Source organism: Cinclus cinclus, chromosome Z (assembly GCF_963662255.1).
Source record: "Cinclus cinclus chromosome Z, bCinCin1.1, whole genome shotgun sequence".
NCBI lineage: Eukaryota > Metazoa > Chordata > Aves > Passeriformes > Cinclidae > Cinclus > Cinclus cinclus.
This window is the reverse complement of record NC_085084.1, coordinates 33,041,531-33,064,611: the sequence shown is the minus strand read 5'-3', so window position 1 is coordinate 33,064,611 and position 23,081 is coordinate 33,041,531. Positions and strand designations below refer to the sequence as shown.

The 23,081-nt window shown below is 37.8% G+C and overlaps 1 protein-coding gene across 1 annotated transcript in view; it reads left to right on the top strand.

The window, feature by feature from the left end:
* SVEP1 (sushi, von Willebrand factor type A, EGF and pentraxin domain containing 1) overlaps positions 1 to 23,081 on the top strand; it is a 122,752-nt gene that overhangs the window by 55,158 nt on the left and 44,513 nt on the right. Inside the window, exons 12-30 of the mRNA XM_062513220.1 lie at positions 299 to 493; positions 1,507 to 1,628; positions 3,615 to 3,723; positions 5,680 to 5,868; positions 6,181 to 6,414; positions 6,939 to 7,100; positions 7,803 to 7,964; positions 8,821 to 8,982; positions 9,543 to 9,637; positions 10,782 to 10,878; positions 11,510 to 11,623; positions 12,530 to 12,643; positions 13,550 to 13,751; positions 14,770 to 14,927; positions 16,052 to 16,253; positions 16,928 to 17,103; positions 18,388 to 18,512; positions 21,849 to 21,972; positions 22,491 to 22,661. Of these exons, the coding sequence (XP_062369204.1) occupies positions 299 to 493; positions 1,507 to 1,628; positions 3,615 to 3,723; positions 5,680 to 5,868; positions 6,181 to 6,414; positions 6,939 to 7,100; positions 7,803 to 7,964; positions 8,821 to 8,982; positions 9,543 to 9,637; positions 10,782 to 10,878; positions 11,510 to 11,623; positions 12,530 to 12,643; positions 13,550 to 13,751; positions 14,770 to 14,927; positions 16,052 to 16,253; positions 16,928 to 17,103; positions 18,388 to 18,512; positions 21,849 to 21,972; positions 22,491 to 22,661 (2,913 nt within the window). The remainder of the gene's footprint in view (positions 1 to 298; positions 494 to 1,506; positions 1,629 to 3,614; positions 3,724 to 5,679; positions 5,869 to 6,180; positions 6,415 to 6,938; positions 7,101 to 7,802; positions 7,965 to 8,820; positions 8,983 to 9,542; positions 9,638 to 10,781; positions 10,879 to 11,509; positions 11,624 to 12,529; positions 12,644 to 13,549; positions 13,752 to 14,769; positions 14,928 to 16,051; positions 16,254 to 16,927; positions 17,104 to 18,387; positions 18,513 to 21,848; positions 21,973 to 22,490; positions 22,662 to 23,081) is intronic.

Genomic DNA, 23,081 nt, shown 5'->3' with positions numbered 1-23,081 from the left:
GTGAAAATTTAGATTGGTATTTTATCTTATTTTAGTAAATAGTTTTCCATACTTACAATATCTTTTTTTAAGTCTTCATGTTTCTGGTTTTCCAATTGCAATAGCAGAATTTGAGAATTATTTTGCAGTAGCCTGATCATGGCTCTTATGGCTATAGCAAATAATACTTCCACAAACTTCAATAGAGGCAAGAACAAGTCAATGATAGGTATTCTTGAAATCCTATCAGTGCTGTTTTCATGACAGATCACTTATTTCACCACATTAATCAATATATAAATCTTTGTATTTTTCATAGGTTCTCCCTGTGAAGTTTCCTTTGAGCCTGTGAATGGTGATTTTATATGCACGTCAGATGAAGCAGGAGTTAATTGCACATTGCATTGTGCAGAGGGTTACAGCTTTTCAGAAGGATCAAGTGAAAACTACTATTGTGCATATGATGATGGTCTCTGGAAGCCACCTTATTCTCCAGAGTGGCCTAGTTGCTCTTGTAAGTCTTGCTGTTACTAAAATGAATCTGCAACTCATGAAACTATATTTAACGAGATAGCAAATGAAAATATTTTAGAAAATCTGTCTTCTATTTATTTATAACAAATATTCTCTGTCCTCTGCATCTGAATTGTTAGAAATACTGTGAAATAATACTTGGAAGTCTGTATATGTTATTTCAGAAGCTGTCGAAACCACAAAAATAACAGTGAATTTCAATCCCAGGAATCACAAAACAGCAAAGATGTCAAAGTAAACAAGTTAATTGAAACACTTTGGTAACAAACATTATCAGTGTCTTTTTAATAGGAGTACAACAGTATTTTCAATTTACTGATTGAAATGCAAAATGTGTTTTGTGCTTACATATCTAATTACCACCAGAAGAGTTTATGTGTTTTCTTTGAGAAGGACACTATGGGAGACATGTAAAACAGCAGTGGTGGAGTTTTCCACATTTGGTGACATTTTTGTGATAAATGTATTAGAACTACATTTTAAGCCAGTCTTGGTGCCATATTGCATCTACCTCCATCACAGTAAATTTCTTGGTTTCAGCAATAAAAGATCAGTGTTTCAGCTATGAACAAACAAGAGTTATGTTTCAGAGCTACTAATCAAAAATATGTAACTTGGACACTTCAGAACTTTGCTTAATGTCTAGATAAGAATTTTTATATTTAGTCTAGCAACATTAGTACTTTTATATTTATTGCTTTCCTCTCAGAAGTTAGAGTGGAGTTTAGTTGACAGTTCATAGGTTTCTTCCACTAAGAAAATGTTGAAGTAGAAAAATGGCCTGGGTTTTAATTTCTTTTAACTTTACCAGTAAATTTCATGCCTGCCAAAGGGTCTTATCATTGGCTGAGATGTAAGTGATCCATTTGGATTACTGATTCAAAGACTGTGCTTCTTACCTTCTTGTATTTCAGTTTTAGCCAAATTATCTTGATTTTAGTTCTGAAACACCTGCATTGATCAGTAAAAATTTATTTCTCCAACATTTTTCAGTAAATCGCTTTGCAAACCATGGATTCAAATCCTTTGAAATGCTCTACAAAGCAACACGATGTGATGACAACAATCTTCTAAACAGCTTTACTGATGCATTTCAGAGTGCACTTGGTAAAATGGTAGGTTAGTAAATACTTCTTCCCTTTACATGCTTCTTGAAAAATATTGTTACCTTTTCCAAATAACTAGTTTTGTACAAGGAAATTGACAGCAAAAGCCCGTAAGTTAAATCTGAACTTTTTCAGAGGGTATTTTTAAAGAGAAGGTATTTTAAAAATAAAGATGGTTCACTGGCATTTTAATGTAATTCAGTTTAGTCTTCAATGTGGACTTGTATGGGACAGAATTTATGCAAATGTCCAAGTAGTTTAGGGAACTACAGCTTGTAGATTTTCAGTAGCATTTCAAAGAGAACCTGTGTAGTTATGAAACCCCCCAATCAACTGTCCCCTCAGTGCTGTTTTTGAAAGTTGGATATGATCATAAAATAAAAGCATTTTATATAGAATATGTATAATATAAAACCAAATAGCATGAATGAACACACATATGTACAAATGAATACATTCCACTTCTGGTGCGTACATCCAGGCACTTAAATCCAGTGATCCAGCCGTGATCTGCTCAGGTTTCATGAGTTTCTGAGTTCTCATTCTTATAATTAAGAACTACATGATACTAAATTTGAAGAGGTCCTGTCTTTCTTCCCTGCCATGGCTCTTCCCTTCTACTTCAATATCACAATCTCTCCTGCTAATCCACATATCTCTCCTCAGCTGGAAAGTAGAAGCAACAGAATGTTGAGTTCTGATCCTGGTAGTGGATGTCCAGGCCTAGTGCAACCTTGTTTTTCCAGTAGAGAACACTGGACATCTACAGGTTCTTTGCAGAAAACAGTCCATATTCTAGTAAAAGGTTGTCTACTAACTAAAAAACATTGTTAGTACATACAGATAATGGGAAAACTCCTGCAACTTTGGAACATATGTCAGTAACACTTGTCAGATGGCTGAAAACTTAGGTGGCATGTCAGGCAGTGTCTAACATGTGAACATAAATGTCTGTTACATTGTTGTCCTGATTCAGGTTTATTTTTTCCAGTAGAGAAATCGTGGTTTTATTTCTGTTTCTTTCCCTAGTACCACCAGGTTCCTGTGCTTGGACCTTTCTTATTGTCAAGTAAAAGATAATAAGGAAAAAATGGGTAGTGACCTTACCTTTCCAAGCAATTACATCAAAATGCAGTGGGCTGGAAAAACATTTAGAAAGGCTATTCTGAATATATTTATTCTTATTCCCAAGCATTTGAAACTCTACCAGCGATGTGAAAAGTGGGAATGAATGGGGAGGAGCATCTTTCAAATGAAAGTTGATATAGACAAAACAAAACTATTTCAAAACATGGCCTATGGCCCAATTTGCTTGAAACCTTTCAGGAAAAAGCAAAAAAATGTATAATTTATCAAAAATCAGGCATTCATCTACTCTTATGTAATTTCCACCGTTTTTGTTGAGGGAACAAAATAAACAATACCAGAAATATTTCTGATGAGTTTTCTGTTGTGTGATTTCTGACATGTGATTTTTAACATGTAATTTCTCTCCTCCTGAGATTTTTTTCCCTCTCCTCTGAGATCTTTTGGTGCATAAGTCCCTTACCGTGGGTAGGGAAAGTTTAATAAGAGGTAAGTTTGAAAGCTAGAAAATTGTGGCAACATTGTTGTAAAACTGACAGAATTGCTAGTAACATAGGTGTTAAAAACAGCAGGGAGAAAAATGCCTCAATTTATTTATGTATTCTGAGATTTGGTGTAAAGAGTGATTAATTGTAAGAGTAATGATTTGGCATCTTCTCTTAAAAAAAAAAAAATAATTTCTCTGACGAAGATATTGTACTTGTGCAAGTTGGTTTCTTATTTGCAAGTTGTGTCAATAAAACCTACCACTTCCAGCAGACGTTGCCAGGGTTATAAGGGATGTGAAAGGGGAAATCTAGTACCACTGGCAGAACCAGTACTTTACATTGTAATTAGAAGTTTTTATAAGTCACAAGAGAGGGCTCTGTGGTTTTATGTTTTTAAAGTTATTCTTCTTTATGTTGAAAGGTCCCATCATTCTGTAATGATGTTGATGATATTGACTGCAGACTGGAAGATCAAACACAGAAACACTGCTTGGAATATAATTATGATTATGAAAATGGATTTGCTATTGGTAATTATTGATTCCATTTCATATTGAGTCTTAGCCATTCAGGTTTAAAGCAGCATGATTCCTGCCACAATGTCTTTACTGAGATATTTTTTAAAATAACTGTGGTACTCATAAGGTAATAAGCAATTGCCTTAAAGGTTTTAAAGTATTTATTAATTGTTATTACTAAGTATTTTATTTAATATAAAAGTATTGTTGAACTCTTTGATGTCTTGTTATCAGTGCTGCTTCCTACATAGTGGAGTATTTCCTGGGCTGCTTTATGGAGGGGCAGGAAGAAAAAGCACACACACAGAGTCCTAGAAGCCTGCTTGGTTAGCCTAGAAAATAGGAACTTCTTTAAAACATACAGTTTAAAACCAAAATACTGAAAGACTACAATAAATAGATTTGGAGATTGTTAAGAAAGTGAGGAGCCTCTGTGATGCCAGGTCAGATCTGCACAGAATCCTCCTGTGTAAAGCTATATGAGCTTAAGTTGGTCCATTTGCTGTGAAAATACTTCCTGCATGCAAGGACAGACTTTGCACCATGACATGTGGCTATATCAGAGTGAAAGCCATAACCATCCTAGTTGTTGCTCCCACTTTGATTAATGCCAAAGTAAGGAAGTTGTCATTTTCAGTCCAGCTTAGTGTCCATGTTGTACTGCTGTCTTGGCTTCTGAGTCCCATAGGGGTGCTGAGAGCACAGAAGCTGAAAGTGGGTAACTTACATTACCTCTCTTAGTAGGAGGCATTTTGGCAGATCCACATTAGAATCTGCCATAGGACTGTGTCTCTTTTACAGATTTATAGTGGGGTTACTTTGTAGAACTTCCTGCTTATGCTCACCTTTCATAATGCTTCAGTCTGAGAGCATTTGTTTGTGTTCAGACACAGGGCAGGTCTGGGTGTTCGGTCTGCATTTGTCATCAGGGTGAGGATGAATGCTGATGACAGCTGGAACTAATCTGTAAAGGCATGTGGAAAAAAACAGTGCTACAGACATGGAATGTAGCATCCTATTCTCTTCTGGTTCATGTCAACCTCTTACCAGAATAACCTTGCTGCTGTTTTTCAGGAGTTTCTCATAATTTTAACTGTAAATTTTCTCATTTTTCATAATGAGAAATTTTCATAATTGTTAAGTTTCTCATAATTTTACCTGTGAAAGCAGGAGAGAAGAACTCTCCTCAAGGCATAAGAGACAGCAGTTTAAAAAATTAGTTGTGAAACACTCACATGATATTAAACTGTGGGGTTAACTTGTCCTAGTTACCACTATAAATGGAACATAATCTTGGTGATGCTAACAGAAAATTTGTAGGTTTTTTTTCTATTTTCATGTCTTATACAAAATAATCTAGATCAGTTAAATAGACCACATCCCTCTAGATTTAGTAATCATGAAAACATAGATTATGTACAGAAAATATTTTGATTAAAATCATGTTAGAGTGATGAAGGACATTAGACAAGGGTAAATTTGACTCACTGTGTGTAACAAGAAATGACTGTCAGGGGGTAACACAGGGATAATGTGATGTCTTTTCTGAGAGGTCAGAAAATATTCAGGAGTTGTTAGAAGAAGATGCAATAGAGACATGACATAGGCTATTCTGTCTGTAAGTAAGTAAGCAAGAAATGGACTCAAAGACCATGTGGAATTGTTGAAGAAGTTGCTGGCGGGTGAGGGTGCAGGTGAGGGTTCATGCAAGACAGAGAAAGTGAAAGAATTGCAACATGTAACTTATGACTAGTTCTCTAAGGTTTTGACTAATTTCATCAGACTCAGGACCTCTAGGATATCAGCTAGGAGTAAGATTTTTTCATTAGTGAAAATGAGGGTAGACTTGTACAGAATCCAAGTCAATACATATCATCTGGAGCTTCAAACAAATTATATTGGAGATGTATTTTAGAAACAGGCACGGATGCTTATTTTCCACATGATTTTTTTCTTAATGTCTCACAGGACCTGCTGGCTGGGGAACAGCAAACCACCTGGATTATTCCTATGGTGATTTTGTAGATGCACTACAAGGAGAAGACTTATCCAAGCATTTCTCTTCCTCTGTAAAAGCAGCACCTGCTCGGGTCAAAAGGCATAAGCTGAATGTTCCAATGACTGACCAAAAAATCAAGTTAATATTTAACATCACAGGTGAGACAAGTCAAATTTGTCTCTTCTTCTTCTCTGCTTCCTTAGTTTTCAAAACTGTCTCTAATACATTAAGTAAAACTACTTCAGCTCACAGTAGCCTGGTGAAGATGCAGATGGCAGTTCTCTGGACACATTTCATCACAGACTTTCTTCCCAAGGGAAAGATCACAGCCTCGTGTTCACAGAGAGCTTTGTGCACACGGCCTCCTTTTTACTTTCCATTGACAAGTTTGAGTGTTGCACTCTTGATAAATTCCAGAAGTGCTGACTCCAAAATCATTGTGGTTTTTGTGTTTGCTGTTTATATTCCAGCTAGCGTGCCACTTCCTGATGAAAGGAATGATACATTGGAACTGGAAAACCAGAGACGGCTCCTTAAAACTCTGGAAATGATCACAAACAGGCTGAATAGAACTCTCAATAAGGAACCTATGTATTCTTTTCAGTTTGCATCTGAACTCATTGTAGCTGACACCAACTCACTGGAGACCGAGAAAGCGTTTCTTTTCTGCAGGCCTGGTTCTGTGCTGAGGGGGAGAATGTGTGGTAAGCCAGAAGACTTTTTTCTTATGTGTATTTTAAATCCTTTTGCAAAACAGGATTTTAGAGGATGTTTGCAGAGGGATACGATTTGACACAGTCCAGTGCTTGTGGTCTCCCATAACAATAAACTGCAAAAATGCTTTGCACAGTTTGACTTCCAGAGGATGTTTATGTTCCTAACCAAGGCCTGTGGAAAAGGGATGCTTTGTACCCAGGATTCCACTCCCAGGGGAAATCAGGCATATCCATGCTTGGCCATACAGAGAAAACAGTGCATGGTATGCAGTCTTTTAACCCTGTTAGTCCTGTGGGTGATGTGAGCTAAGATGGGGAACTGGATTCCATTTATTGTGCATAGTTAAATCTTTGCAGTGTTCCAGAGAGATACCCTATCTGCTGAGGAACAGAGTCACATTTCATAAAAACAATGAAAACATTGTTTGACTAAATGGGAACTCCAGGAGCAAGAGAAGAATCTATGATTTTTCACTCTGAGGGAAACTTAGGTTTCCAACATTGCATTACAGTCAATTGTCCTTTGGGTACCTATTACTCCCTGGAGCATCTTACCTGTGAAAGCTGCTGGACTGGATCCTACCAAGATGAGGAAGGGCAGTTGGAATGCAAAAGTTGTCCATCTGGTAGCTATACTGAGTATCTACACTCTAGAAGCATCTCCGAGTGCAAAGGTAAGAACTTTTGTCCTATTGGGACAGCCAATTCTGAATTCTTGGTGACATCCTTTTGGACCCCATGGTGGAAGTACTGGATTGAAGCTAGCCTGTGAAATGAGGAGCAGTCCTAATTGCGCCTTAATGCATATGCATGGGGAAATACCTAAGTTTTCATCTCTGATCTAGCATGCAGGATACCCGAGCAGAGGTTTTGAGAAGAGTTGGCCTTTGATGGTTTGGTTAATTTCTGTCTTTAATTTCTGTATTTCATGTATTTCAATGTGAAATTTTCAATGCATTTTTCAGACATTAGTACATTTGAAATAATTCCACTGTCATGCTTGCCAGCCCCTCTCCATCCTAACCTACAAAGCTGAGGCATTGAACAGCACAGAACCACTATGTGTTCATGATTTCTTCTGAAGAGGAAATAGCTAGTTTGATTCAATTTTTATTGGCTTTATTGCCATTACTTTTATTGATTGAAATAAGTAAATGAGTTTCAGTAAATCATCTGTGAAGCTGATTGGAGAGAATTCACTGGTTAATAATTCACAATTGCTCTGTCAGCACCTTACCACATTTTCTCTTTGTACCCATGAAGTCCTTCATAGTAGAGTATGCTCCAGAAATAAAATTCCTTATGATGTGTATTGTGATTTCAACATTATTTTCAGAGATCAGGAGTCATATTATCTGAAATCTTTTACCTTACAGCTCAGTGCAAGCAGGGAACATATTCACCTAATGGTCTTGAGACATGTGAAACATGTCCACTTGGGACATATCAGCCATCTTTTGGATCTAAAAATTGCATCTCTTGTCCAGAAAATACATCAACAGTAAAAAGAGGTGCAGTGGATGTCTCAGCTTGTGGAGGTTTGTTACAAAAAGGGTAATATTTTTTTCTAAACTAAATATTAAAAATGTTTAAATTGTTGTTTAAACATCAGCTAATGTAATCCAATTCATCTGCCTGAGATTTAATTCCTCTTCTGGTTAAGTGTAGACCAAGGAACATTTCCCAGCAAAATGACAGGTCATTTCCTGTTACCAATTACCCTCCTTCTGATTCTTATATAAAGCGGAATAAAATGAGATATGTGATGGGTACCTATGTGAAAACAAAATCTTTTCCTTACCGAAGAGAAAGAGAATTGTAACTATTATTTCTCCTTTGTTTTCTGTACAAAAATTCTGAATTCTAACACTGTTTGCTCAGCAAATTGTTTGAAGAAATTCACCTCATTTGTCTTTGGCAAGCTTTGCCAGAAGAATTCTCAGGGAAATAGTATGTAAGGACTCATGGTGCAAAAAAGTCTTGTCTTTGTCCTTACCTGTTCTTGAGAAGGAAGAAAAGCAGCACTAAAGCAAACAATCAAACCAAAAAAAACCAAACTAAAAATAACCTAACCAACTAACACCAACCAAAAAAGGTGTGAGAGATAGAAAGGAAGTTCCATTTTAGAACTGCCCTCAGAGCAGCAAAAGCAGTACAATTAAATACTTGCCAGATATTTCCATAATCCTTTGAGAACAACATGGCATCGCACAGAAGAGTTTAAATAGACATTTCATAAAGTAATGAATTCCTGGCAGATTTAATCCTGTTCCTTTCAAGTCGAAGAGACTTTGAAAGAAGAGGAAGTAATAAAAAAGAGATGGTGGGAAGTAAGGTGGATGTGCAAGAGATCAGGCCACTCAGAAGTGTTTTGGTTTTTTTTTCCTCTTGCAGTACCATGTCTTGCAGGCGAGTTCTCTCGTACAGGTTTGACACCTTGCTACCCTTGTCCCAGAGACTACTATCAACCAGACCCAGGAAAGTCCTACTGCTTGTCTTGCCCCTTTTATGGAACAACAACCATTACTGGTGCCAGATCCATCACAGATTGTTCAAGTAAGCCAAATTATCTCTGCTGGATAAAGTGAATAAGGGGAACATTTAAAGGATAACCAGAAGCAGTCTTAACAGAAAACATCCCACTTACTCTCTGGACAAAAGTAGGACTTTGAATTCAAGCAGTGAAATTCTCAGCTGGTTCTGCCTACTGGTGTTGCCTCTGTTTTTAAGACTAGCTCTGGCACATGCCAAGGCTCTATAAACAGAGCATGCATATGCAGTGTCTGTGTATGTTGCCTATGTGTACTATACACATATGCTATAGAGAGAAATATAAATAAATATATACACTGTTATGTATATGCATGTATGTATCTGTATACAAAAACAAAAAATGTCTTTATGTATACAGACAGGTATGTGTTTTAGAAATGTATGTCCTTACAAATACATATTTTTATAATGGGCACTTAAAGTTTGCTTTTTATTCCCACAAATTCACTTCTTTTCAGCATACCTTTAGGTGCATTACTAACATGCAGTTATAATGCCCCCCATGGAATAGGAACTTTGCTACACAGTGTTATAAACACTGCTTTCACACCTTTACTTTCTAGGTTTTGGCTCTACTTTTTCAGCAGCTGAGGAAAGTATAATGATGGTACCAGCCCTCCCAGAAAATATCAGCAGGCAGTACAAAGTCAGCAGTCAGGTAAGGACAAGTGTTATTTTCCAGCATTATCTCAAATGAAAGAAAAAGTACTTCATGTGGCAGTAAACAAGTAAGACCTTATTGACTGTAATTCTTTTGCTGACTTTATTTCCTGAAGAGATGAAAGCAATGGTTAAGATGGGAGCACTCAAACTCTCTTTGTAATCATAGAAGCATTTTCATTGAATGGAGGAAATGGCATCAGCTGCTGACAATCTTGAATTCTGGTTTTGAAGTCTTCACCTGATGTATGAAATACTTGCTACATTTGTAAAAGAAAAGTAAACTACGTGGAAGAGGTTCAGACAGTCTAGAAAAAGTATATTGACTGTGTTCAGTCATCTGAGGTCTTACATATGCTGTGTTCCAGAAGATGCTACCAGACATCTAAGTCTCAGATGTAAAATCTTGAGTTTACATATTGTAACACAGATACACCTAAGAGGAGGCAAGCAGAGCTCCCTTCTGTTGTGAGTACCTTGTCTGAAATACAGGCAAGTCATTGTGAGAAGATGGTCTAGTGACAATGTTTGCTGGGGCTGACTTCTTACCCCCACCCTTCACCCCCAGTCTGCAACTCCTGACAAGACTGCTTTGATTGAATTGGAATTTGGGATATTGTGTAAACAGGAGCAAAGCTGACTCATGACAAATTTGTCCTGAGCCATAATGTTACACAGGTACAGGTGACAAATGATCTCCTGTGGTTTTAGCTGACCATTTACTCAAGGGTTTGGATTAATTAATTTTGCAAGAATAGGAGAAATAATACCACATGGTGAAGTTCCCTGCTGGGTTACCTGATGGCCAGTAACAGGAATTGATTAGTTGATGTAGAGGGATGCAAAGTGGAGAACTTGCATGTAAATATAGCTTAATATAAACTGTGAATCATAGCTCAGACAGTTTTGAGGAGATACTGCTAAGTAAAAGGTAATTTAAAATAATATTCAAATTTGTGGTATTTTTCAGTAGGAAAAAACCACAAATGGTTAGCATGCTGAGAAGACAGAGGAGGAACTAGAAGCTAATGCTAGTGACTATTTTATCCCATCTTTCTGAAGTGGCTAATGGGGTATACAGTTTAAAACTAGAGTATTTTGTGCCATCTTTGCTGTAAGTGTATCATTTGTGCCTTTGGCAGGTCTTTCATGAGTGTTTTCTGGAACCATGCCACAATAATGGGACATGCAAGCAATTGGGAAGTGGATATATTTGCATATGCCCACTTGGATATACAGGTAAAAAAACTGGGAAGCAGGTGAAGTAGCTAGCGCTTCATAATGCCCTTAAAATAAGGAAGTATAAAGGAGTAAAGCGTTTCAGTATAGCCTAACTAATTGAAATATTCATCACATATATAGAGTATGTAAGAAAATAGATACTTCTTCAGGTCCTTGCTGAATTGTGTTTCACAGAAAAGATTTTGAATGGGATTTCTTTTAATAAAATTTGTGGATGTGAAAATCCTATTACTTGGCAATATTTATGATTAACAAAAGCTAGAAATTTTCAGTCTTGTCAGCTAATTCCACCTATATGGAATTTCACCTGTACTTGTCTTCAGTGTTAGCTACCCAGTTGCTTTAAATCAAAGAGATGTCTTATAATTCAGCTGTTATCAAGAAGTTGCTTTTGATTGCCACTCCCTGAAGCTGATCATTCTGTTGCCCAATGTACATCACACCTTTCTAACAACATTTGTCTCAGGTCTGTGTTAAAGCATGATCTAATGAAAAGATAATAAACCTGAATGTCTGCTACTGTAGGCAATTAATCATGTTTTCCTACATTATGTAGTCATGGCATCCATTTTTCTGAACAATTTTGAACTTTTTCTTCCTATTCTCAGTCCTTTATTTTGCATTCTAGGCTTGAAATGTGAAACACAAGTTGATGAGTGTAAATCATCTCCTTGTCAAAACAATGGAATATGCAAAGATGGCATTGGAACCTTTGTTTGCCACTGTCAACCAGGCTATTCAGGTAATTTGTTTCACTTCATAGATTTTCTTCAGACAGGATTGGTTTCTGTGCCAAGTAAATAACACAAAGTACAAGTGCTGTGTAATTCCATATCCAGTTATAACAGGAAAATAATATGATCTATGAGTAGAGTAGAGTAGAGTAGAGTAGAGTAGAGTAGAGTAGAGTAGAGTAGAGTAGAGTAGAGTTCTACTATATGTGAGTTTTTGAAATGAATGGACAAGCATCCAAGGACAGGGTGTGGGCATGTATCCTTCTCTTTTGTGACATTTCTGGTCTGAAAAAAGGAATAAAGTTTAGGGAATTAGCAAATACTAACAGGGAAAATGATTGTGAGACTGACTGCCCCAACAGAAACAGCATTTATGCTGTTGCCTTACTGCAGCCCTTTGAATAAGTGATTGGGCTTTTGCTTGTATTTTTTCTCAGTGTTTTTAACTGTCACCTGCATGCACATTGAAGGTATTGAAATCTGCAGGGAAACTAACACAATTGAGTAGCTGACCAAAACAACACCTGATTTCTAAACATAGAAATAAATTACTGAGGAGATAATTTTGTGTAATCAGAGAAAAAGCTTTGTGTTTTCGATTAGATATGGTCTCCTAATAAACACTGTTCATGTTTATGACTATACATTTATCAACAGCAGCATTAGCTGGATGGGTTTTTTAAACATTATAAAGATACACAATGGACTTTGCATCTTGATCCCAGCATCTAAAATACACAGGTGACCTCTGTAGCTGTTGCAGTAGTGCAGTCAATCACATAATTTTGTCACCCACTCTTGGTAACCTCTTGTCTTGCTCATGTACAGCATGGTCTTGTTCTGTTGTGCACATCCAGTCCCTGCAGCATACAGTCTGTGACTTTATCATGCCTTGTAATCCTTGCTTTTCAAAGGTCTCTTGTGTGAGGAAGACATAAATGAATGTAGTTCCAGTCCATGTTTGAATGGAGCCCACTGTGTTGATGGAAAGAATGGTTACAGCTGCACATGTGCTAAAGGGTTCACAGGTACACCTTGTTCTCTTCAAGCTAGCCTTTACTCTTTCTGACCAAAAAATATGTCTTCCTACACTACCCAAAATATTTCCATCTCACTTCTATATAGCAATATATATACTATATTACATGTTGATATGAATGCAAGCTATGGATGTTCCTAAGGTCTATCTAATCTCTCAGATTAGTGTGTAGTAGTAGTGTAGTGCAAATGTGTAAGTAGTAGTGTAAATGTGACTTCAGAAGGACTTACTAAGTGCTAGACCTTCAATTACTAATTTTGCCATGAACTTGCTTTGTGATGTTAAGGAAAAAATAAAGACAATCTAATGGGTTAAAATCGTTGTTTCTAATTTTACTTAAAAATAAAAATATTTTAACAGTAGATAAAATGTCCTATATTAAAGCTACTCCCCAGTCGCATACTCTGCTTTCACAGGTTTCTGTAAAAAATACACATATATGTTGATTATCATGTTGTGCTACTATAAAATCACATGCCGTTTCAGTGCTTGGGGCATAGTGCCTCTTTCATACCATAAATCACAGAATCATGTGTTCCTGGCTTTCACAGCTCTTCTTAGAGCTAGGGTTTCAGCCAAATGTCTTTTATAGTAGCTTTTCATTAGTTGCTCAAAGTAGTTTCTCAGGTGATTTCCTGGTTCACCCCAAATTAGTCATGTTTAAATTTTACAGTTTGCTACATGCTATTTCTGTTAAGATGGTTCCCATAATTTTTCTGTGTTTATTTAACCTCTGTTCATGGAGTTAATTCCAAACCTGCATGGCTACACTGATGTTTGCTTTTTCTCAGAAGATCAGCTACACCTTTAAAAAATAGAGATTGGTTAATATTCTTCTATTCTTAGGTTAATTCAATCTAGAACTGATACTTTGTTTCTTTTTTTTTCCCCTCAGGTAATCACTGTGAAAGGGAGATGAATGAATGCCTTTCAAACCCATGTCTTAATAGGGCTGTTTGTGAAGATCGAGTTGGAAGTTTCTCCTGCAAATGTCTCCCAGGTTTTACTGGTCTCTTGTGTGAAAAAAATATTGATGAGTGTCTCAGCAGACCCTGCAGAAATGGAGCTACCTGCAGAGATGGTATCAACAGCTTCAGGTGAAAAACAAATGACTGATGCCATATAATGTAGAAAGTCAGACATGCTGAGGTGCCTCAGCCTTCTTAGATTTCAGCAAACATATTTTGGCAGCCTGATCCAAAAATAAGTGGACCTTTATGAACGGTAAAGGAGATCTTGAAAGACAAGAAAATATATCCTAGTGTCTTGACTCTTAAAAAATTCCAAGGAAAACAACAAAGAAAATATGCAATTTGAAATGTAAGCTTGGTAGGACTGCATGGTTTTAACACCGGTCTTCCAAAAGACGTCCAAATTTCAGGGGCTTATCTTGCTTTCCACTGATTTTTCACTCATAATAGATGATGACCAACTATGTACCTGGTAATACTACATTTCTATAGCTGGGATAAGATGGCGATAGCTGTACATATTGAGCCTATAGAGGTTAAAACACAAACCCCAGTAGAAACTTCCAGCTACTAAATTTTATGATTTAGGGTATCTGAACTCAGATCAGAAGCTACGAATGCCAGTAGAAGTGTCATATCCTAGATCACTGTATAGGTAGATGGGCCAGCTGTTAACATCTGTGTTTAGTAAGTCTTTCCTTCCCAAAAGCCCCAGAAATTGTGATGTCTTTCAAGCACCTTGGTGTTCCAAGTATTAGAGGTTTTGGTGTCTTTATACTGGCTTGGTTTCCCCAGTATATAAAGATGAGTGTCTGAAAAGTTGAGTAATTCTCATCGTTAATTCTGTGTATGTAACAGGTGTGTTTTATTCATGGACGTTCAATTGTTATGTCTCACAATTTCATACAAGGAAATGCAGGCTGTTTAAATATTGTATTGTCCCTATCTAGAAGTGGTATTATGCAGCTAACAGAATACAAGCATGCATAAGAGGAATGACCAAAATAAAACTCCATTAATTCTGTAGTATACCATCTGTTGATTTTTTTCAGTATATAGCGTTCCCATTAGCAGATCTGGCCTCATAGCCAGAATTCTGTTATGATGGCTGTCACCTTTGAAATGTGCTTCTGTTCCTCCATAGGTGTCTGTGTGTGACAGGGTATACAGGAGTAAACTGTGAAGTGAACATCAATGACTGTGACTCCAGTCCCTGCTTAAACCAAGCCACCTGTGTGGATGCCTTGAACTCATACGTTTGTAAATGTCCCCCTGGCTTTACAGGCAGCAGGTGTGAAACAGGTACATAGGACTAAGTATAAGAAAAAGGTGTCTTGACTAAGTCTCTCTGCAAGATTTGCACTGGCTGGGGTGATTTCATAAAGCTTCCCCAGAAAGTAGCTAGGGAGATGGGGCTGTGAGAGGATGAGTGAAGTCTGTGTGACTGCCGCATTAACAAGTGTAATTGCAGAGAAGTAGCAGCATGTGTCTGTGTCATTTCTCTTTTCTAAGGCATGGTTCTATTTTTTTAAAACCCAGTAGGTCTGTTGAATTTTTTTTTTCGTATTTTCTCTGTGTACGTTTGATAACTAGGTCTTTCTGTTTCTTGTATTTTGTGTAGGGCTTTGCATCATAGGATTAGAGATTAGTAAGGGGTAGTCCTAGCTTCAGAAGTCCTAAAGGCATCAAGTTCCCTACAGGCAAAAGGCTATCAAGTTTGTTATGGGCTGATGGCATGGGTCACGCCCATAGCACAGGTTCCTGGGGAATACTGGAGACATTTGAACCACAAGGCTCAAATCCCTCTCCCCAAAACTTATAAAGTAGCTGGTGAATCTTTAAATGGAATCCATGTTGATTTCACAAAGGCAGTAGAAGACATGCAGGACATTTACACCTGCCATCCTATGTCAGACTTTAACACCCACCTTTCAGGAGAGCTCCACTTGATAACATTACATGTAGCATCCTAGCAAAGCATGTCACTGTGCTTTGAACAGCAGCACAGAAGTACTGTCCCACACCAGGGCAGTGTATTCCCATAAGTCCAGAACAGGAAAAAATCTTGAGCTGTTTTAGGGTTTTTCTTCAAAGTTTGATTAAATGTAATCAGCAGGTAGATGGTAGATGGTAGATGGATATGTCATTTCAGTGATAGAGGACAGAGAAGAAAGGTTCCTGTTCATTGCTAGATAATCAGCGTCTTTTCCAGATATTTTTCTTCAAACACTGTATTCTAGCTGTGGAAAACTCTGTATGCAGGGTGATGTTAGACTGACAAAAGTTATTTTTACCTCTATTCAATTTAGTGAATGATTTTTGTAGCAGGGCTGCATTCCACTTTACTGCATTTGCTTAGTTTTCATTGGATTCTATTTCCATGTTTGTGTGAATATTATTCTGAAAACTCTTTGTCTTTGTTGCAGAACAGTCCTCTGGTTTCAATCTTGATTTTGAAGTCTCTGGTATCTATGGATATGTCATGCTTGATGGTGTTTTACCATCTCTTGGTGACATCACCTGTACATTCTGGATGAAATCCACTGACACCACAAACTATGGGACTCCCATTTCTTATGCAGTAGAAAATGGAAGTGATAATGCATTTCTTCTGACTGATTACAATGGGTAAAACATAGTCGTGCTTTTCTATAGCTTACATATGTCTTGGATTGATAAAGGAAGTGCAGAACAGAAGTTTGAATACAAGCTTTGGGTTAGAAAAATCTGCATCCAAACTCCGTTGACAGAGTTGTCTTTTTGTTTTGTTTTTCTCCTTGCTTTGTTTCCATCACTTTTTGCTCTGTAGAAGAGTAATGGCAAGAGAGCAGTAAATTTAAACATGATTTTTTTCTGTACTACATTCACATCTTTTCTAAATGGCTCATTGAGACAATGAGTGGAGCAAATGGAGCTCAGCACTCAGAGTACTTCTGGTATGACTCTAAAAGCAGAGTATGACTTGCACTTTTACAAAAGCAGAGTATGACTTGTAGTGTGACTCCAAGCTCAACAGGAAAATTTAAGAATCTGCTATGCAGCCATAATATTGAGCCTTAATATTTTGTTACAAAAATTTACATAAATTTTGTTACAAAACTTATTTCAGCATGCTTTGCATATGATAACCAACTTCCAAGTCCTCTGGGAGAGACATATCATGATCTTATAATGATATTATAATCTTTCAAGCCACAGTTGTCTTGTTAGTCAAATAACATTTATTTGAGTCATGGGGGACAGACCATGCTTTTAAAGTAGCTGCATGCAGCTGAGTATGCTTGTGTCTTCCTTCCATGCAGCTGGGTTCTTTATGTGAATGGGAAGGAGAAGATAACAGACTGTCCTTCAGTGAACGATGGTAACTGGCATCACATTGCGGTGACGTGGACCTGCACGGATGGGGCATGGAAAGTGTATATTGATGGAAAACTGTCTGATGGAGGCAGTGGGCTCTCCGTTGGATCAAAAATCCCTGGTATGTTCTGTTTGTATTACACCACATCTGTTGCCTTCATTCTGTTTTTATCGAAGAATATGCAAGAAAATATTAAGGTTTTTTTCAGTATATATTCGCATTTTCAGCATTTCTGAAAAGCCCATGTTTTCTGTTCTACTTTGTGAGGACAGTTCCCCTCACTCAGCATCACTGAAGACAAAATGTTCATTTCTAGGGTAAATTGGTAGGTAACTTGTTTTATGAACAGCAAAGTTTAGTCCACAAAGGAACCTGTGCAAAGCTGGTTCTGGGATGGCTTTGTGAGAGTAGGTGTCTCACTCACCACCAAGTTTATCTGGCATTTCCCTTACATATGTGAGCTCAGGGTTGTTTGACTAAGCCTCTTCCTGATCTTTTCAGTCACAGTTTTGAAGTTATGTTTGTATTTTTTCCTAACAAGTTGGGGTTTGCTATTTCATTGCTTCCTGTGAATAGTCATCTACAGAGTAATATCAGAGGACATAAAAAGGAGTATCTTCAGCATTGAAGAGCTATGAAAAACCTGGTATTACTTGGCTGCAAAGAGGTTTTGTTTTGATAGTCTTTGCATACTGCCACCATCCAAATTTACATAAAATTTCAAAATTATTTTATTAAAATAAAAGGTACAATACTGAAGCATTTTAGTCCATGATCCATATGTTTGCCCTGTCCTTCCCACTTAAATTGGAGCTCTCTCCAGAGACAAGACCTTAGGAAATGCGCTGTCTCCATTAGTTTCTGACCTTGTCCACATACCCTACAATGTAGAAAATGCATGTTCACTTGTTACTGGCCAAGGAGAATAAATTTAGTCTGTGTGCTATGTCTTAGAGCATTGACTACCCTCAGTGTGCTTCTGAGGATATGGAATCACATTTGACCTGTATGATTTTGGAAGATTTTGTTTAAGGCAGGAAGTGTAAGTTAGTATTGTAAATTGTGCTCAAACCTGGTCAAAACTGCATTTTACATTGTTGTGTGTTATGCTTCAACTACTGGCCTGCAAGTGATCTCTTTGAGTCAGTATCATTCCTGAAGAAGCCATAGGTGATTTCTGCTCCCATATGTATTTGACAGTCCAAATTGCTATGCTGGCCTACTTCAGTCCAACATAAGGCCTCCCAGGGGTTTTGCTGAGAGTTTGTTGAAGGTGGCTTGTCTTCACTCCAAAATCCTAGTAACATAGGGCAGCAAAATTTTTGTTTTGCTTAGTTTTTAATCTTTTTATGGGATCCCCCCTGTAAGACTTTATTTCCTAGCCCCTTCAAATTCTGAGTTTAGGTGGTGGTGCGCTTGTGCTGGGTCAAGAGCAAGATCAAAAAGGAGAAGGATTCAATCCAGCTGAATCTTTCGTGGGCTCCATCAGCCAGCTTAACATTTGGGACCATGTACTTTCTCCACAGCAGGTAAGTGTTCAAACAGAGGGCTCTGAACACAGGATGAGCATTTGAGAAGGCATTCTAGGTTAGCATATTGGGTAGACCTCTACTCCCACAGAAGTCAGTGGAGACCAGATGAAGTTCTGGCTTAGGGTAATAAGCTTAGTGCAGATAGCAAAATAGCTTTAAGCAAAACTAAGTCCAGTAAAATTAACACCGAGTCACCTTCTATTCTGATTGAACTCTTCTGTAGTATGTGGCTTTGAAACCAGAAGGAAACCATGCATAAAAATTAACAGTACTGCTAGAAGAGAGAGAAATTCAATGAAACAAGATAAGTTCTTGTTTTACACACCACTGTTTCCTCATTCTGCTGTTAAAACTTCAGAGGGGACACATCAGAATTTCTGTCAATGCATTAGACACTGAAAAATCTGAGCTATGTAGTTTCAGGGAAAGTCTGGAAGGGCAGGAAAGGGAGTTACCCCTAATGAGGTACCTAAAATAAAAGCTTGGCAGCACCAAACTTCCACTGAATTAAAAATTAATAAAGATTGAAAGATGTCTGAAAGGACAGTGATCCAGCAACTTTTCTGGGAGTCAAACTTCACTGCTCAGTTATCCTCAGAATGGAATTTGTTTCTCTATGCCTAGTTGGGACCTCCCACTTCCATTTATGACTACTGGTTTTGTCTTCCACTGTGCGCTGCTGCACAAGCCTGAGCCTATGTACCTGATCATCTCCCCATACACATGGAGCTGCTGAGAGGTGTCCCTATAGCTGTTTCTGCTCTAGGCTGAACCAAGCTCTCTTCCCAGGGCAAATGTTCCATCCCATCCCTGAACTTGCTCCGACTTGTCAATGTCTTTCTTGCTGTGAATAACCTGAAATGGAATGCAATACTTCAGATGTGATCTAATAAGCACCGAGAAAGAATAATCACTTCCTTGGTTTTCTGATGGTATCCCTATTCACATAGCCAAGGATGCTGTGGGTCCTCACTATTTGCACAGTGCACAGATGGCCAGTACTCAGCTCACTGCCTGCCAGAGTCCCTAAGTTCTTTTCCACAGAGCTGCTCCTGCTCTTGGCTTTCCTCAGCCTATACTGTTCAGATTTTTCCTTCCCATTTTTCCTTGTTGAATTATTCAAGTCTGGGTTGGCCCTTTACTCCAACTTGTCAAGGTGCCTATGGATGCAACTCTTGAGCACACTCACTGGTGATATTATCACCAGCTTGATATTATCTGCAAACATGATGACAGACCTCTATCATCACTTCCTGCTCATTAATTTTTCAATCCTGAAGGTCAGAAATGTTAAACTACTGATAACGCTTGAACAACAAAGAAAAATGTTTAAAGTTATAGGCATTTCTTTGGGGAAAAATCTTTGTATTAGAAGGTTTTGCTCTTCTCCTGACTTTTCTTAAAGTTGTATTACTAGTAGGTGGTTTATAGCTGTTTGCTATCTATGATCCAAATAAGAAATAATAACATGAACAGAAAAAACATTAGAGCAGAACCTTGGCTTCCATCATCCAGACATCTCCTCTGTTTATTTCTCTGGTTTTTTGCTACTTTGCTTCTCTGATAGGTTTAAAACTACCCAGCCACCTGCTACTGTTCTTGGCCTTTAAGTTCATCAACTGTTGCATTGCCAAGTCAGATCTTCCAGATTTTGTTCACTAGCAGTTTTGAAGCTAATAAGAGTACATGTGATTTTACAGGACATACCAGTGAAGAGTTTTAAGTGCAACTTTCTGAAACTTCCTCAGTAGTTCCCCCTCTTTAAGGACAGATGTGATTTAATTCCCACTTGCTTCAGATGCAGTAGAGTTAGGACAAGGAAGAAAATCCTGCCATTCATTTATGAATTCCATATTACTCACCAGAAAAGACAGAGGTGACACCAGACAGGACGCTGAGCCAAGCTTCCTATAGTTCCTATACAATTTTTACCTCATTCATTTCAGAGCTTGGAATAGTAAAGTGCTATTGTAATCTGTTATCATTAGTTTGGCCAGCTGGAACAGTTCATTAAGTCTGACCTTTCTATTCTCAGACATAAAGGAAAGCAGGGTGACAGAATATGTTGCCTAGTGAATAAAGGAAGGTAGAATGTAGTCTTCAAGATTTTTCATTGCATGCTTTAGTTGCTTATTCACTTGCACATTAATTTTGTACAGGTAAACTATCACTCTGGTAGTTTTGTTGCTGAATAGAGAGCAACAGAAATATGAGTAGTGTATAGGGAACTGTGAGGCCCTTTCTGGCCCTCCATTTTCCATCATATGGCTTTAAAGGGCTGTTTCCCAAACTTGTTTTTCCCACACTGGAAATTTTTTTGTGCTTTCATGCAGTTTCCTTGCAATTTGTTTACAGCCTTTGGCCTAAGCAGTTTCCATTGGCATAGATTACTGAAATGAGAACTTAGAAATGGCCTCAGAATAAAGAGAGAAGAGTTGGTTTCTTCTCCAGATATACTGATTCTAGAAAAATCCAATCTTCCTCAATGAGTTCAGAGTAGGGACAATATGAGAACAAATCACTCTAAAGTTCATGATGTACCTTTCCTTCTCACAAGAATAGACAGTGCAGAACATTATTCTTGGTAGTTGATTTCATCCACTGGAAACTTGACAGAAGCCAATCACCCACCTGAGATAACTTTTCCATCATAGACATAGGATCAGACCTTCTCTCAAGATACTAACCTGCTGTTGGTCTAATAGTTCCTTTATTCCTCCTCTACTTAGCTGCCCTGTATAGCTCCTGTTTCTATACTCCATTAGTTATGTCCATGTCCCACTTTGGCTGGGCCTTGCCTACAGTGTTTTAGAGAGTCTGGTTAATTCAGTTCACAAAACCTGTGTTCTGGAAACAACTAATTGCCTTATTAAGTTGCTCTTTTTTGTGTTTCAGTCCCTTATATGTGGGGCAGTTTTCAGAATACAGATCTTGATCATTAGGTTCCTTTTGGCTCCTATTTGACATTTTCTGCAAATAGATAAGTGCTCTCTTCAGGTTGCATCCTCATTAATGTCTCTTTCTGTGACGTAGATGTGTTTTTCTTTTACGCTAACAAATGCAATTGTGTCTCAAGAACGGTGTTCAATACCTTGTTTGTATGTCAAGTAGTCCTTCAGGTAGTGACTCAGCACAAGCTGTCCGTAGCTAGATGGATTATAGGAACAGAATAATAAGTACTTCAGCCAGGAACCTCTTATGCTGGAAAAGATGAGCATTACTCCCTTGAGGATCTGTTCTAGTGTTGCATGCATGCATGAAGGGAATTTTTTTTAATATTCTTTTCCTACAGTGTCCTTAAACATCACCTAACCAACTGGTTTAAATCCTTAGGTAGAATCTCTGGCTACATCCTGTCCAGAAGACCTGCAAAAAGGAAATGTACTAGCATGGCCAGACTTCCTGCCAGGAGTTGTTGGAAGAGTGAAGATAGATTACAAGAGTATATTTTGTGCTGGTTAGAACTCTACCTCCTAGAACCCATTTTTTTCTGAATAATACTATAAGACTCTTTTATGGGGTCAACTAGCTAGCTTGCAGCCTTTGCTCTACTAAACTTGAATAAATTATTTGGATAATTTGACAGTTAGAACATGCAGTCCTTCATTCTTCAAATTCCAGGGGTTTGTAACAAAAGTTCATTGAAATCTCTGACAAAAATTTATTGCTTCCTGAATTGGGATGTGAAAAGAGTGAAGATGGTACTGAATCAGAGAAAAAAAATCCTGCCTTTTATTGTAAGAATAATCGTATAGTATTAAAATCCCTGCTGCCTCCTTGTTTCTTTTTCTATAGATTCCTTTTCTGATTTTATATTTTGATGACCTTTTGGACCTATTTGGGATGTAGCATGAGTAACATTTTCAAAAGCTTTTTCCTGGATAAACTTACACAGGATCAAACAATCACATAACCCATTTATTCATTTCAGCACGTAGCTCTACCTCTTACTGTCTGCATATATTTTGTCCACAGATTGCCCATCTTTGCAAGGATCTATACCACATCTGCGAGCCTCTTCTGCTGATTTAAAGCCAGGGTCAAAAGTGAGCCTTTCCTGTGACCCAGGATTCCAGATAGTGGGAAACTCTGTTCAACACTGCCTTAACCTGGGACAGTGGACACGGCCTTTCCCCCGATGTGAAAGTGAGTTGTCTCAGTGGGCTGGCAGGATTAGGAAACCCTAGTGTTTATTTGGATCCTATCACCATTCATGGCCTGGGTTTTTTGCAGGTATCATGTATTTGAACCCACCCATGTAACAGCACCATCTTGCATATATGCTTAAAAATAAATTCATGTTTTGCTAACCAGACACTGTATCATGATCAGGTTCTTGTATGTTTTCAGTTTCTTACACCCATGGTGTTAGATACATTAGTCCATTTGGATCAGCAATCTGATACTTTACTCCCCAGTGACATGAGGAGTGTGGAAGATGCACAGGAAATGCTAGAATATCTCTGTGATTTTTAGATGTCACTGAGAATGTCAGCTTTGAAGTAGAAGCCTAGACTTGAGTAAGTCATGAACTAATTTCTTTAAAGGCAGCAGATATTTCTGTTA